Source organism: Aulonocara sp. 'chitande type north' Nkhata Bay, linkage group LG7 (assembly GCF_057382095.1).
Source record: "Aulonocara sp. 'chitande type north' Nkhata Bay isolate Kocher_YH1m ecotype deep benthic linkage group LG7, A_spYH_male_GT1.1, whole genome shotgun sequence".
Classification (NCBI taxonomy): Eukaryota; Metazoa; Chordata; class Actinopteri; order Cichliformes; family Cichlidae; genus Aulonocara; species Aulonocara sp. 'chitande type north' Nkhata Bay.
In genome coordinates this window covers 1,025,983-1,041,952 of record NC_141350.1, presented here as the reverse complement: position 1 = coordinate 1,041,952, position 15,970 = coordinate 1,025,983, and the positions used below count along the sequence as shown (strand labels likewise).

At 43.6% G+C, this 15,970-nt stretch overlaps 2 protein-coding genes across 6 annotated transcripts in view; both read left to right on the top strand.

Annotated features, from left to right (window-relative positions):
- Positions 1-860, top strand: part of znf423 (zinc finger protein 423) — a 128,076-nt gene extending 127,216 nt beyond the window's left edge. For all 5 annotated transcript variants that reach the window (XM_086297863.1, XM_086297862.1, XM_086297859.1 and 2 more), the window contains one exon: positions 94-860. In XM_086297863.1, the coding sequence (XP_086153989.1) occupies positions 94-123 (30 nt within the window). In that variant the 3' untranslated portion in view covers positions 124-860. The remainder of the gene's footprint in view (positions 1-93) is intronic.
- A 3,903-nt stretch (positions 861-4,763) lies between these two features.
- peds1a (plasmanylethanolamine desaturase 1a) overlaps positions 4,764-15,970 on the top strand; it is a 66,342-nt gene continuing 55,135 nt past the window's right edge. Inside the window, exon 1 of the mRNA XM_086297858.1 lies at positions 4,764-5,298. Coding sequence (XP_086153984.1) covers positions 5,139-5,298 — 160 coding nt within the window. The 5' untranslated portion in view covers positions 4,764-5,138. The remainder of the gene's footprint in view (positions 5,299-15,970) is intronic.

The following is a 15,970-nucleotide window of genomic DNA, read 5'->3' as shown; positions in this document are numbered from 1 at the left end:
GTGGAAAGCACTCCGCTCATGTAGCCCATTATTTCTCTCATCATGTGTTCTCACTTTTTCTCCCTATCTCTCCCTCTCGCCCTCTCCCTGCAGAACCACACACTGAGTCAGCACGCGCAGTGAGACCGAGGCTCGGCAGGATCTCGCAGCTCAGCCGGGGCCCCCGACCCAGAGCCGGCGGGGGACCCCCATCTCCACATCACAGCCAATCAAAGTGTCATTTGCTACTCACATGTAAAACTCTAACGATCGCGCCACTGGGCGCGGCTATTAGGAGCAGCGGGGGAAAGGAATATTAATGGGATATGCTATTAAATAAAGAAAGGAAAAAGTGGGTGAGGAAAGCAGTGAGCGCTAGCTGGAGGAAAGAGAACCAAGGTATTGTACGTGCAGTATTTTTTATTGTCCCGCCAAAACCCCCACCAGCTTCTTCGTCCGCCCCGTCTCCCCCCTCCCACCAATCACTCCCCAGGTCATGCAATTTATTTTATTTTTTAATGAATAGAAAAGGAAAAAAGCAAGAAAACAGCCTTTGTTTTGGGATTTTTTTGTTTTGCTTTTTCATAGACTGTACTTTCTCGTCCCCTCGGTCGCTTATTGTATTCGACTTCATAGGTGCCGTTTTCTTTGATTTTTCCTTTTCCATATGCGCTTCTTTGCTTTTGTTTTCATTTTTGTACCTTTCATTTCTTGCAGTAAGTAGGTACTTGTGCTGTGTTGTGATTGTTTGCCAGTCGTAATATTCCTAAACCGCTACCTAAAACGATCCTTTTTATGATTATTGTTATATATATTTTTCCTTTTTGTAATTACTATGAAAACAAAAAGACATGAAAACAAAAATAAAGTGCAGAAAACCATACAGATGTTTCTTTTTTTGGATTGGGTTTTCCAGTCTCTATGGGGCCTATAATGGTTATTGTAAAAAAATAAATATCATCGATTTCAATGCGTCTGGTCAACGACTGCTTTTTGAATGTGAATTAACCAGATTGCAATAATCTAGTACAGAAAAAAGATGAAAGGAATAAATAAATGACAAATAAAGAATTGCTGTGTGATGTGATTTATGAGTTTGCTTGGGTGCTGTGTTTGCTGATATTGCGACACAGAGAGTGACCAAGAACTGCGCTGGAAACGATGCAGCCATTCGGCTCGGCGCACAAAGACAAGCGACTACGGCATAATCTGGCCTTTATCGTTATGCTCAGGCACAAGGTGATAGCTGGACTGATCACACCTGGCAACAATCCTCTGTGAATAGATCTGTTTGAAAAAAGGCACAGTGGACCATCTGTGTCGAGTTTCATCTAAGGTCACACACACAAGAACGAGGTTTATGATGACCACACTTATCAACAGCAGCAGTGCGCATTGTAAGATAATTAGCCTGACACGGCTGAGAATCATACACGTCTCACTGGTGATGACCACGTACAGATATTGTGGTTTGGTGTGCGTGTCTCGAGCATGCAGTGTGTGTGGGCTGAAAGAATGGGACAACGAGGCCGAAGGCTCCGTTCAAAAAGGGCCGTGGAGCCGTTCGCTCTGCACCTCGTACCGGCTGCACTGACAGTTTAACACAGCTGCTTTCATCAAGCTTTTCCTCTGCTGACCCACAGTGACTTTTTACAATGGAATTGATGTGTGTTGAAATCATGTAGCACTGTGCAAAAGTCTTGAGTTGCCCCTCATTTCTTTATATTTGTACTGAAACATGGGGAAGCACACATGTAAATATACTCTATGTTTGGGATCATTGTTGTGCTAAAATATTTAGATTCTTTCCACATGGTGTTGCATGATGGATCAAAATCTGGCTGCACTTTTCTGCATTGATCATTCAAACAACTTCCCCAACATCAGCCCCAAACCACGCCCGATCCTCCACTGACACCCACAGTTATAGTTCTCTGATGGTCCCCTCCCTCCAATATTTTGAACACAGATGAATTACTCCATAGGATCTGTAGCCACCGAGTTTCAGCCTGGCTCTTGTGTAATTTGGCACACCTCAGCCTTTGTGTGCTCCTTCCTTATGGATGGCTTCTTCACAGCCACCCTCCCACTGAGACCATTTCTGATGAAGAGGAGATGGATCAGCTGAAGGGCCAGATGCGTCTCTGAATCCATGTCAGGTCTTTGCTGAATTTTCTCTCATGACTTCCAGATATTGTTCACCTGGCGCAAATATTCTCTTAGACATGCCACTTCTTCTTTTTCCTCCAACTGTCCAGGTCGTTCATATTTTCTGAAGGGCAAACTGCACATCACGCTGAGATATAGCAGGTGTTTAGCTAACAGTTCTTTGGGAATCACCTTGTTGGTGCAACACTTCTATTTTATGCCTGTCAGTCTGTTGTCTTTTGCATCTTTTCAGATTTTTCCATGTGTTTTTGCACCAGGGCACTAGAAACAACGTGCCTAATGTTGTTATGTGAAGACACAACACTGGTTCATCCTTTCAATTAACTGCCTTTTTATGCTCTAAACAAAAATCCAGCACGAGGACTGAATATGAGTGAAAAAGCAGCTGATGTCTAGAACTTCGAAAGACTTTCAAAAAGAACTATTAGCAGACTTTAATTTGAAAAGGTACGGCTGTTTGGATGCAAAATATAAAGGAGTGAGAGGTTCATCATTTTTTCACTTCTAGTTGATATTAGTATTGCAGTAACGTTTCATAAACTTTGCACAGATTTGTTTCCTTCTTAGAATAACTGCACTTGAAGCCAGCATTAAAAATGTCTCCAGAAATAATCCAATGGGTGACAAGCAAGGGTGTAGATTTGGCATGGACGGAAGGGACGTGTCCCCACCAATAATTTGATCTCTTTGAGTAAAGAAAATCAAACCCGATAGAAAAAAAACCGATCTGTCGACGTCTCATTCACCCAGCGGAGCAGAAAGAGTTAAATTACGTGCTCTACTGGAGTCCTACGTCATGTGACAAATATGGCCAATGTGATTGGCTGAGCCTTTCAGGGAGCTCTGTTTAGTTTCAGTAGCTGCAAGCCTGCGCTGCGAGGAGGAGAGGAGGACGGCAGCAAAGAGGAAGAAGCTGGATATAAGAAAGTGTTTTTCAAAGAAACCTGTCAGTCACTTAAAGCCAAGTTCACTCATAAAATGTGTCACAATAACGTTACAGGCTGTGCTAGGCTTTGGCCCACATCAGTCTGAAACTGTATGTAACCATGAATAACGTGTTTGCACAGCAGGCAGCACTGTTAGTTCTCTCAGTCTCAGAGCAGCGTTTCTAATTTTGATTGAAACTGTCAGAGAAAACAGAGCCTCGAGCAGCCCGGATATTAGTTTACAGAGGCTGTTAGAATTATATGTCTAACGTTAACATGTTGGTGACACAATAATTTCATCCTAATGGCACTGACATATTCATAGGGTTCATTTTTGAGACAAAATATCATGATGTAGTCAGGATTTTGCAAATATTCCACCTTGTAGTGCAGTTTGCACAGTTTTAAAATGCACTCAGCCTACAAACATTACTGACGAGTCAAGATCTGCACAAAGTGACAGAAACACTGAAGCAGCTCCACATTTTATTCTTATTGTCATGTTTGTCCTGTTTGTCAGGTGACAGGCAGCTCTGCCATGTTGTAGCTCACAGGTGACTGGCTGATGATTTGGTGCTATAGATTAACTAGTATTTATTATCATGACAGTGGTTAGGCTGCTGATGTAAAATGATTCGTTAGTGTATATTTGACAAAGAATCTGAATTGACATGTCTCACTTTTTATATGGCACGAATCAATGTGTTATTTTATCAGGTGTTCCTAAAAAGAATATCGATCTGTCAGACAATATTGTGCCTGATTACTGTTCATCAAGTCTGTGACCAGAGAAGGCAGTAATGTTTCGTCATCTCGTTTATGTCCTTTTTTAAAATTACACGGTTCAGTATTAACCTGAATTTGTGGATACAGCGATGAACTGTGACCCTACAGAACTGCACCCATTCTTAGAGCAGTGTAGTCTGAGGGACTGGAGATCACACTCACTCATCCTGGTTCCTGAACTGTTTGGCCTTGTGCAGCCTTGAACACTTTCAGTTTTACTTCTAAAAGACTCACTGGGATGTGGTTTGTATGCCCACATGTATGTTATCCTTTTGTCAGCTAACCAAACTAACTGCACACAGCGGTTTTTTTTTTACCATTACCACAGACATTAATTAACTAATGGGAGAATTCCATTGCAGCACAGATGGTGGGAGACGAGTACATGCCAACGGGAAAGGCTTTTAAAAACTTTGGTTTTTAAATTAAAGTGAATAGAAATAATATGAAACAACTAATAAGTAACAAGAGGCATTTTGAGATAGCTGCACACACGCGCACGTTTCCACTCTTTTTTCATAAGAAAAACAAACAAACATATATTTCTATATCTGTCCTATTATTCGTCCTCCAGCTCCTGAATGTCTGGCTGACTGTTACCTTAAAACTACCGTATTTGTTCCTGCACTAGGGCAGGCCACCCGTCCATCACAGGGCTAACACAGAGACACAGACAATCATTTACACCCAGTTTATAAATGACCCGAGGCGCACATGTTAAGACTGCGGGATGAAGCCAACACATCCACAGATGCTGACACCGGACCCTTACAACCACTGCGCCATCATTAGTGCTACAACACCAGTTAAAACAATTAGAAACGTGTGTATGGATATTTAAAGATACATGATCTACAGTCTCCTGTGCACCTGCAGGTACTCGGATCGTACTTTCACTTTGTGACGTCGCTGCCAAACGCAGACGGTCCCTAACGCTGACGACAGCTCGGTGAACTCTGAGGACCTGTTGTTTTTTTCAGCGGAGGCACAAATAAAGTTTGTTTAGCAGAACACTTGGAACTAAACCGCGGTACATTTAACCGTCCGGTTGTCGTTTGGTGCACATTCACAGCAGTGGCGGGTACAGCCCCGTGAAATAGGTCCGTGTGTGTATTTCCGGGTGGCACGAGGCTGCTCCGGTAACATCCCAGCTAGCATCAATTGGTTGAGCCTACCTCCTCCGCTCGGTCGCCGCGACAGCCGGAGGCCGTGACACTATCGCCCGGGACAGCTCCACGGTGGATGTCTTGTAGCTGAAAGCCCAAAGCGGGGAGAGTCATGGCGGCGTCGCTACTCTCCGAGACCGACATCAGGCACCGGTCCATGGCGGAGGAGGATCCGAACGGCAACGAGCATGGGGCGGCTGCACGCAGCGCGGCGCCTCGCTGGGGACCGCAGCACGCCGGGGCCCGACAGCTAGCACGGCTGTACTCGCCAGGTAAAAGCGTCGTTATCGTCCTCGGTGGTGTTAGTGCTGGTGTGACTTACTGTCTGTGTGCATCAGCGGAGGCCTAACAGCCCACAGTGCGACATCAGAGCTGACAGACGCGGGGATGATGATGATGGTGGTGAGGGTGAGGGTCACTATTTTGATGGCAGTCCCGTTAACAAACTTAACAGCGATATGTAATTAACGACTAATTACTACAAAGACTGTGCAGCAGACAGTGAATTATTGCATTAACGTACTGTGAAGGCCTAATGTCTAAAGGTGGGGGGGGGGCACAAGTTTCAGCTGACTGACCCCCCCACCATGCTCGCATGGTTGAAGTACCTCTGTCTCAGGCCTCTGTTAAGCTCGTGCACACGCTGTTCCGCTCAGACATTTATGCATGTTAACAAACCTCAGACTTTTTCTTACTGAAGGCCCACTCAGGGAGTATGTTCCTATCCATGCTTTCAAAGTGAAATGTCCTGCACGGATAGGTGGGTGTCAGTGACCGACCTCCCGTCTGTCTCACATCATTTCTTGCCCCATGATTACAAGCTTGTACATGTAAGTGAAGAGTGATCAAACAATCCCAATTTCCCAGCTCTAGGGCAATTCTGGTAGTTTTAGGACAATCAGTCACCATTTAGGCTTCCCACAACTAAACGAACATGATCGAATGACGTGTGCCAATGAAAGCTTAAAGTTTCCTGAATGGCGACTAGATAAGACGGATACACAACAGAGCATCGAAACAAAAATCACAGCTAAAGGAGAAGAACTTGGAACTCGAAGCAGATCGCCATCCGTTGTTTGGAAATACTTTGGATTTATGGGAAGTGACCAACCAAGATGAAATAATGTGCAAAGATTGCTGTGGGTCTGCAAAGCAACACGACTAAGTTACACACCACTGACTGCAGTACAACAAATGCATTAAAGCCAAGAAAAACACTGCGGCGGTTGCTAATGTGAAAAGTCCAACATCAGCCAGTGCAGCTCGTCAGCACGTCCATCCAGCTCACACAGATGCACTGAAATCACCAAAGCAGCTGCATTCCCTCTGGCCAACGATAAGTGTCCAGCAAACACGGTGAGGGATGAAGACTTCTGGAAAATGGACACAGGAGTGGGGATACTTCACTGTACACAAAACACTGGGAAAAAGAGAAGGCCGTCAAACGTTCCTACTTGGTCACATGCATCATGCAGGTACAATGAGTGGGGTGCAAAACTTTATCTCCTGCTTTTAGTAGATGGATAAATTCATTATTTGTAGAGCACTGATTTATTTTACTGCAGAGATCTGTGCATCAGCAGGTGTGTCCCACTACATGGAAAACGTAGGGCTATGTTTGTGTGACAGCAAAACAGTTTTGTCACTAAAATCAGGGGATTGTGATGAAAAAACGTATTATCAACATTACACATTGTGCAGCCCGAGTGGTGATGCAGGCCTTCAAACCCATTCTGTGTTTTTCTGTTTTGCTAAAGGTGAAAAATATTTTAGAAGAAGGGACGAGCTGACACCTGGATGGACGCGCTAAAAGGCGTAACCATCGTCAACACGGCGTCATGTTTTGGCCTGAATCAAAGGGGACTTATCTTATACTTAATCATTTAATTCACTTCAGCACTTTTGCTCCTTTACCCTCCCTTTAAGCAAACGTGTTTCTAATAGGCGTCATGTTTAAACAGGAGGGGGACGAAGCCGCTGTACTCACAGCTCTTTCTCCAACTCTTCTAAAGTACTTGTGTTAAAAGGGCTCCAGAAACCTTACAGTCAGCTATCAGGGCGGAGTAAGGGAGGGCGATGTAGCCTTTCAAGAACATTTGTGATAATGATTTGTGATGATATAGAAAAAGCCACTGAACGGGTGCAGCCTTTATCAGGGTACGTAAACGATAGGCGTTCTTCATCCTCCTTTTTCGATGAACTCCTGTCATGGCAATAGGAGTAACACAGCATAGGTCGAACAGAAGCAGCCCAGGTAGTGCTGTCCCTAAAACCTGTCAATAAACCATGTAGAAGAATTGCTTAACACATTAATTTTACAGTGACTAAAGTAACTTGGCCTTTTAAAGCCCTGCTTTTCAATCATATAACTGCATCAGTCGCTCCACAGTTTGCTCTTCCTGTCACATGGAGTACAGCTGAGCACTGCTTCGGTTACACATGGCCTGTAACTGGAGCAAAAGTACTGGGCTCTGTTATTGAAGTAGCTCCCTTACTACGTATGAAATCTTCATCAGAGGCTGAGGCCATGCAGGGCTCGTCTCCTTGCTGTGGAAACAGGAAAGCATGGCGATGGTATAGCAATGACATCGTGATATGTTTTTGTACCATGTGAATATGTATGCCCGTGTGCTGTGGACAGTGTGATACGGCACAGTCGTGGGGACGAAGCCCTTCCTGCCTGTGATGGCATGCCACACATGGTAAGCTCCACACCTCACCACCCGTTGATTCACTTTAGTTTAATTTACAGTCACTACTTTAAAATATTCTACTTATTGTTCAATATTGTTTCTTTATTAAATGTATTCATTTTTCCATCACACCTTCCAATGTTTATATGGCGTGCACACATATTAACCTTGCAAGGTCAAAGTTCTGTTTTATGTTATATTAATACATCTTTCTTTGTTTGAGTTACCTGGGGGTTGGTGTCTCCTCCTGTCTGGCAAAAGGTGTGGCAAAGGGCTGCGAGACCTGAAGTACCACTGACAGCCTAATTGGATTGCACCACATGCTTCATTGCCTGGGGGGTGTTTCATGTTTGTTTCATTGTTTTGTATTAGTTGGTTATATGGCAGCCAGCTTGTTTTCCCCCGTGTGTGTCATTTGGTTTAGCTAGACCAGTATTTAAGTCCCCCTGTGTGTCATTTCAGGAGGTCAGTTTATCATATGTTTGTTTGAGGTTTTGTTAATTATTATCTTGAGTTTAGTCTATTGAGTTGACCTCTTTTATTGGTCTGCCTGTTTGAGTTTTGGCTTTGTTAAATATGTTTTCATATTTTTGGGTCAATAAAACCCCTTTTTGAATTAAAACCACCTGTGTCCTTTATGCTTTACTGCTTGGTCCCTGACGCTGCCACAGGATTAATGAGTAGTTTTTACAGTCTAGTGAAGTTGTTGCCTTCAGGTGTTCAGTTCAAAATCGATGTGTGACAGAGTCTGCAGGAGTAATCCTCCAGTCTAGTCCTCGGCCCAGAGTGTGGCTGGCTTTCTTTGTTGCCCGCTAGTTTAACCTCCTCAGACCTGAACGCTTCCACAGCAGCATTTTTAATTTCTCTTTGATATTTGGGCTGATTGGGACCTGATGAATGTAAAAACAAAGAATTACCAGATTTTTTTTAATTTTTTTTACCTGATTTTTGTTTCTAATAAAAATGAGATCCACATATGAGGATATTCGTTTAAAATTTCGATAGAACAGTAGCACTATAATGTCCTCCTAAGTGGATATCAGGCCCTTGTAGAGCAAAATTGACTATTTTAGTCTAAATAACCCAAATTGTGATGTCCACATATGTGGACGCAGGTCCTAGGAGGTTAAATTCACCTTATGTCTTCCAGGACGGGTAAGTCTGATTAGGCACCTGGAAAGAAACTGCCTGGCAGGATAAAACCAAGGAGCAGTCTGAACCCTGTGGGAGAAACTCCCAGTACCGCTGTTGGGACAGGCAACACCTCCATCACAACAAGGTGTAGCTCCTGTGACATCAGCTCTTGTATGATGTGGTTTTCCTGAATATTTTCCCTCCTCCTGCATTTGTTTCTTTCATTAAAAAAAACATCAGTCAATACGTAGCTCATTGTAGGTAAATGTGTCTTATGGAAATAATTAAATCCAGGTTTTCACAGTGGGATGTTGAGCCTCCTCAACACTTCCACGTTTTGCGGTTTATTGATTGGTGAAATAGATGGCAACAATTTAAGGCACAAGATAAATTGAGCTATTTCATCAGCGGACATGCGTTGCTTTTGGCACGAGGGTGGGCACGCTGGGGCTCAGACCTAAGCAAAGACAACCTGTGTTACCAGTTGTGCATCAAGCTGGCTTGTGCCACTTTTTGCCTGACCATCTGCCCTGCGTCTCACTTCACTGAGCATTTTAATTGCCTCTGGTCGAGCTAAGCTGGCAACTTGTTGACAATTTCTAAAAAAAGGAATGATGATCAGAGGAAAAAAAGGTTTGCACCGCTATCTCCACATGTGACATACCTGGTGACGTAAATTTGGTTCATATTTGCAATCCTGTCGTATTTGTGCCCCAGAGCAACTCGTTGAAAAGGCTCCTCAAGATTTATTAAAACGTTCGTTTTCATTTAAAATCAGCCATCACCCCTGACTTTACTGGAACCTGGGGACACCAGGCGTCCTATTTTTAGTCACTGTGAGTAAGAGTCACCTTCCCCATTAGTGGAATTGGATCTGTTATTCAATGCAATTACATTAGTGAGATAACGTCTCAGCTCTGATATTTGGGTTTTTCTTTCCTGCTGTTGCCAGGCAACACAAACATTACACATTAATGTAACCAGATGGGTTTACCTGCACACAGCCACTCACAGACGAGAGATTATTTAAGTTATTTAGGAAAGAAATGGATGGTGTAAGGTACGAGAGATGTTTGACCAGAGTTGGGTTTCTGTTTGTGTGGATGTGTGATTCAGAAATCACAGCTCCAATGGACGAGCAACAACTGACATGATTGTGTGACTGCCATGTTTACTAACATGTGATCGGTAGCATACTGTGTGTAAACGGAACATCACACACAGGCTGTTAAATAATCGCATGTATAATATTCTGATCAGAAGACATCTTAATGGCTAAATGCAGCTAAATGAGCATTCTTATTATTGGCTGCATCCAGATCTGACTGGGACAAAAAAAAAAAACAGGCATGTTTTGGTCCAGGCAGCCCACCGTGATTGGTGGTGATGTGTGTGTGTATATATATATATATATATATATATATAAAAACACCCAGCACGCCCCCTGCGGGCGGTTTATCCTTCAAGCTCGGGTCCTCTACCAGAGGCCTGGGAGCTTGAGGGTCCTGCGCAGTATCTTAGCTGTTCCCAGGACTGCGCTCTTCTGGACAGAGATCTCCGATGTTGTTCCCGGGATCTGCTGGAGCCACTCGCCTAGCTTGGGAGTCACCGCACCTAGTGCTCCGATTACCACGGGGACCACCGTTACCTTCACCCTCCACATCCTCTCGAGCTCTTCTCTGAGCCCTTGGTATTTCTCCAGCTTCTCGTGTTCCTTCTTCCTGATATTGCTGTCATTCGGAACCGCTACATCGATCACTACGGCCGTCTTCTTCTGTTTGTCTACCACCACTATGTCCGGTTGGTTAGCCACCACCATTTTGTCCGTCTGTATCTGGAAGTCCCACAGGATCTTAGCTCGGTCATTCTCCACCACCCTTGGGGGCATCTCCCATTTTGACCTCGGGACTTCCAGGTTATACTCGGCACAGATGTTCCTGTACACTATGCCGGCCACTTGGTTATGGCGTTCCATGTATGCCTTGCCTGCTAGCATCTTGCACCCTGCTGTTATGTGCTGGATTGTCTCTGGGGCATCTTTACACAGCCTGCACCTGGGGTCTTGCCTGGTGTGATAGACCCCAGCCTCTATGGATCTTGTGCTCAGAGCTTGTTCTTGTGCTGCCATGATTAGTGCCTCTGTGCTGTCTTTCAGTCCAGCTTTGTCCAGCCACTGGTAGGATTTCTGGATATCAGCCACCTCCTCTATCTGCCGGTGGTACATACCGTGCAGGGGCCTGTCCTTCCATGATACAGCTCTCTCTTCAGCATCGCTGCCCCAGTCCTTCCCCTTCTGGACTAAACTCCCACCCAAACTCCTCCACTCGGAGCAGCAGCTTCTTCCTGACCTGGAGTGGACACAAGGGCAGGGCAGTATGGCAAAATAATTTATCACGATATATATATATATATATATATTTGAAAATTTGCGATAACGATATAACTGACGATATAATTAAAAAATACTTTACAACTCCACAACTTTATTAGTGCAATGCAAATTCCTCGTTGACAGTTTAACCAAAAGGCATTTCCAGTGGAAACTGGCCGACATATCCTCAGCATAACCATGTATAATATCCACACAACTTAAAAAGAGGTTATACACACACAATACGGTAATACTATGTTGAAGCACAGTACGTATCACTCCGCGAGGCTCCGCCTACGATAGCCGTAATGCTCCGACAATCCATCAAGCGGTGCGGCTTCGTAGCTCAGCAAAGTCGTACTGAAACAGTTTTTGGCAGATTTTTTGAGCGCTGTGTAGCACATAAAATCGGTTCGGTAATAACATTTTGGTGACACTGATGTAGGAGGGATGATGTTGATCGAGAACCTGGCCGTGTTTACTGGCCTGTGGTTGTTGTTGAGTGTAGCACTGATTGATGGTTAAGAGGATCACACATGCTTTTGGGGTCCTGACACTTTATCCCCTCTCACTTAGTGACAGCGGAGCTTAGTTAGCGCGCTGACTTTGGGTAGAAATAGTACACAAGGCTTAAATATGGGTAGTATTATGATGCAACACAAGCTGCTGTTGAACTTCAGATAGGTCTGTTACACAGTGTTACTCGGCAGTAAAGTTTATTATTATTTATACTTGAGGGAAGTAGGTCAGGCAAACAATAAAACAATAAAAAGCCACCATAACCTTCAAAGATGTGACCCAGGCCCTTTTTTAAAGCTTGTTCCTCACACCAAAGGTTAGCATGCAGACAATTATGGTTTTATGGACACAGGCTTTCACATCTGCCCAGCCCAACACTAAACATGTCCTGGACTGTAGTAAGGACAAGGTCAGGTATCAGACTTAGCTGAATTAGCTGCTTTGACTGTTGAGAGTGTAATGAGTGTTTAAATATTATTCAGCTTTTCAAATAAAACAATTATTCAAGGTTTTCCCATCAAAACAAACGATCCAAATTTATCTGAAAGGGATAGTAGTTATATATGATCTGTTGTTGGGTTGGCAGTTGAATTCCCAGGTGCCTCCTCTGAATCCCATCGTGTTTGGCTTTTGTGTATTTTTGGGGTATTTTACCTTAAAAGCCTCAAAGACATATTTTCAAAAATAAGTTTGAACACCAGATTTGACGTGTCGATGCCCAAATCTGGTCTCTGACTGTTTTTTCTGAGGTCCTGTCGTAAAGCGTGTCGCTTGAGTTTGCAGCGGTCCCCAACCTTTTTTGGGCCACGGACCGGTTCAATGTCAGACAATATTTTCACGGATCGGCCTTTAACCTCCCAAGACCCAAACTCTTCCACGGCATGCATTTCTAATTTCTCTTTGATATTGGGGCATATTGGGGCCCGATGAATTTAAAAACAAAGAATTACCAGATTTTTATTTATTTATTTATTTTTACATTATTTTTGTTTTTAAGAAAAATAAGAGCCACATATGAGGATATTCGTCTAAAATTTTGGTAGAACTGTAGCAGTATAATGTCCTCGTAAGTAGGGAAGGGTACCGGTCTCCGGTGCCATGCCATGGTTCTGACATAAACGGTAGTAACCAGACCGAAAAACAGCGCACATTTCGGTGCTTTATTTTGGTGCATTTTTTTTCCCTGAGATGTCACACACTTTGGATTCTAGCCAATCATTTTATCTTTGCGAGTGTAGTAGGCGGGCCCAGGTACGTACGTTCTTTTAGAGCAGAGCTACAGATTAAAAATGCCCAAGGCGAAGCGGTCAAAAGTCTGGCTGTACTTCACAGCAAAAGATGCAAACTCAGCAGCAACAAGTGCTTTAAGCTGATACTGTGATACTGTCAAAGGAGGTAACACCTCAAATCTGATGAAACACCTGGCGACGCATAGCGTTTTTTTAAAGCCGAGAAATGCACCGTATTTGATAGCTTGCTGCGAGACCTCACACCGAGCACATCTACTGCGGGTGTGGTGCCTGTTATCGACCCGGAGTTAGCAACATCCCCCAAGAACCCAAAGAGGAGAGTCCTGGCCCCTAGCCCTGCCAGTGTAGCAGGAATGATGAGGATGATGATGCAGCAGCAGCCGTTCTTCTCTGCGTGAGTAGCTTCATGTTGTTCGTGTGTAATTTACGTTGAGTAGGCTAACCACGTTATTACATTAATGCATGTAAGGTGAACTAGCAAACACCGTCGTAGTTACATGCGGCTGTCCTCTTGTTTGATAGAGTGATGCCATATATGCTCTATAGCTGCAGAAAAGGCTAACATTGTTATCTTTTTACAAAAAAACGGCTGAACATGAGAGGTTTTTGGACAAAGTGTGTGTTCTCCATTCTTTAAGCACCGGCACCGTTTCAAAAGTACCGGTTTCGTACTGGTATCGGATAAAACCTAAACGATACCCATCCCTACTTGTAAGTGGATATCAGGCCCTTGTAGAGCAAAAGGGCCTAGGAGGTTAAGGTGTGACGGATAAATACAACAAAATAAAATGATCCGACCGAGACAAAAACTGTGGGATTTAGTAAATATAATATCAAACTCACTGAATTCACTGTGTAATTGTGTAACTTTATTAGCAGTGTCCTCCTGAAATGCGCCAACAACATTGAGAGTAACATCCTCCTCTCTTCCCCTTAATGCTCTATGGTCGCTATGGTGACGTGTAAATAGTTCTTTCAAAATAAGACACACAACTACAACATGGGGTTCGATAAAACCCTGAAAACGATAAATTTCACACCTGAGCCTCAACTCTCACGGCCCAGTACCGGTCCGTGGCCCGGGGGTTGGGGGCCGCTGTCGTAAAGAGAAAGAAGAACGGGACAAGTTTTTATTTTTTTAGATCTCAGGGATGAGGATAGCTAGCTTTATGGCGTGGATGATGGCTTCTGGCTTATCGCAGATTTAGTTTTTTAATTCAACACTTCAAATAATCTTTTAAACTAAAATGAATTTTTAGTATTGCTGAGAAATGTTTTGTCTTGAATAATATCGGATGAGCAGGTAAAGCTCTGAGTTATCAGCGTTCATACTGAAAGAGTGCATTTTAGCTTCTGGGTGTTTGTTGCTGCTCTTTTTGAGTTTTTCTCAGTTTGGCCGAGCGTCGCTGTTTGTGAAGCGCAGGGGCAGCTGTCAGACACAAACTCTAATGGCCTTTCCCAGAGGAAAATGTGGTTTTTGGGTTTAAAAGTAGAGGCCGGTGGCTTCCTGGCTGTAATAAGAGCACGGTTATGTGTGTGCGCATTTGCTTCTTCACCAGGTGAATCTCTAAATGACTTAGAAGCTTTCCCTCATTTCAGCCAAAGGGCACAGCAGGCGGCAAGTGGAAGATATGCTCAGCGAAGCTAACAATGCTGCCGAGCCATTTTATGAAAACTTAAAAGCAAAAACGTTCCCCCACATGCTGACAAGTGTCTGTTTAAAGAAAAATAAACAGCTAAAATTCAAAATGTCAAAGTGTCCATTTAAGGGAGCGTCACGCTGTTATGTGCTTAGTTGTTTGGGTTCGGTTCAGCGTCCGTAGGAGGTAAATCTAAATAGCAGTTTGGCTTGTTAGAGTTTGGAGAAGTTTGATGAGGCGTTGGCAATGCTCCATAGAGCCAAACATGGGCTCATTACAGCAAAGCGAGGATGGACAAACAGCTGGATATATCTCCCTGTGCCTCTGTTTCTGCATCTCTCCGTTTCTCTCATTCATCCCCTCGTCTCTCCTCGGCCCTGCCGTATGTCTGAAGTGTCACGGTCTGCTGCTCCTCTCCGCTCCCCCTTTTTAAATGTATCATCGACTTCCACGTATCGCACATTTCTATCGAGTACAGTGGAAGACTCTGACGTGCGTGCGCGCGTGTGGTCTCGAGTTACCCCGGAGGCTCTAGTGTCCGTGGGTTTGAGTGATCTTCAGCCTCATCCAGCTCATCTGCCACCCTGCTCCCATTAAACACAAACATGCACTTATGTGTGAACATGCACTAATCGGTGTTTTTGGAGGCCGGCAATATTTGAACCTGTGAGCAGTGCTGAAAGAACAGAGGTGGGTCGAGTATCCAGAAATTGTACTCAAGTAAAAGTAGCATTACTTTAAAATATTATTACTCAAGTATAAGTGAAAAGTAGTCTTCCAAAAAGTTACTCAAGTAAGAGTAAAAAAGTACTTGGTGAAAAGACTACTCAAGTAACGAGTAACTGTTTGAAATGTCCGATGTATTTTATAAATAAATGTTATCAGACAAACAAAAATAAATAAATATACAAGTTTTAGTATTTTCAACAGGAATATATGTAAAAACAACAAAATAAGGCACAACAATTCTAATTTCCAGGTTTCAGTTTTTCACAACATAAAGCTTTTTTCACCAATACCTGCAGTAAATAATATAAATATATAAACAGTGCAAACAATTTCCAGTGACAAGATATGCTGTGAACTTTATATTCATGTTTGCTCCAAATGGCACAGCAGCCTCAGAGAAAACAGAACGAGGCATCTTCAACATATGTTCATACAAGGCAGCTCAGTTTACCATCAGTTGTATGGGTGTGCATCTGTTTCTGCATGTTTAGCAAAAATGTGCCATTTCTTCACTCAGTGAGGTGATGGTTCAGCTTCAGCAGCAGTTTGCTCTCAAGGTTCTTTCTGTGAGCACTCAGGTCGCATCAGAGCATCAGGCCGTATAGTGT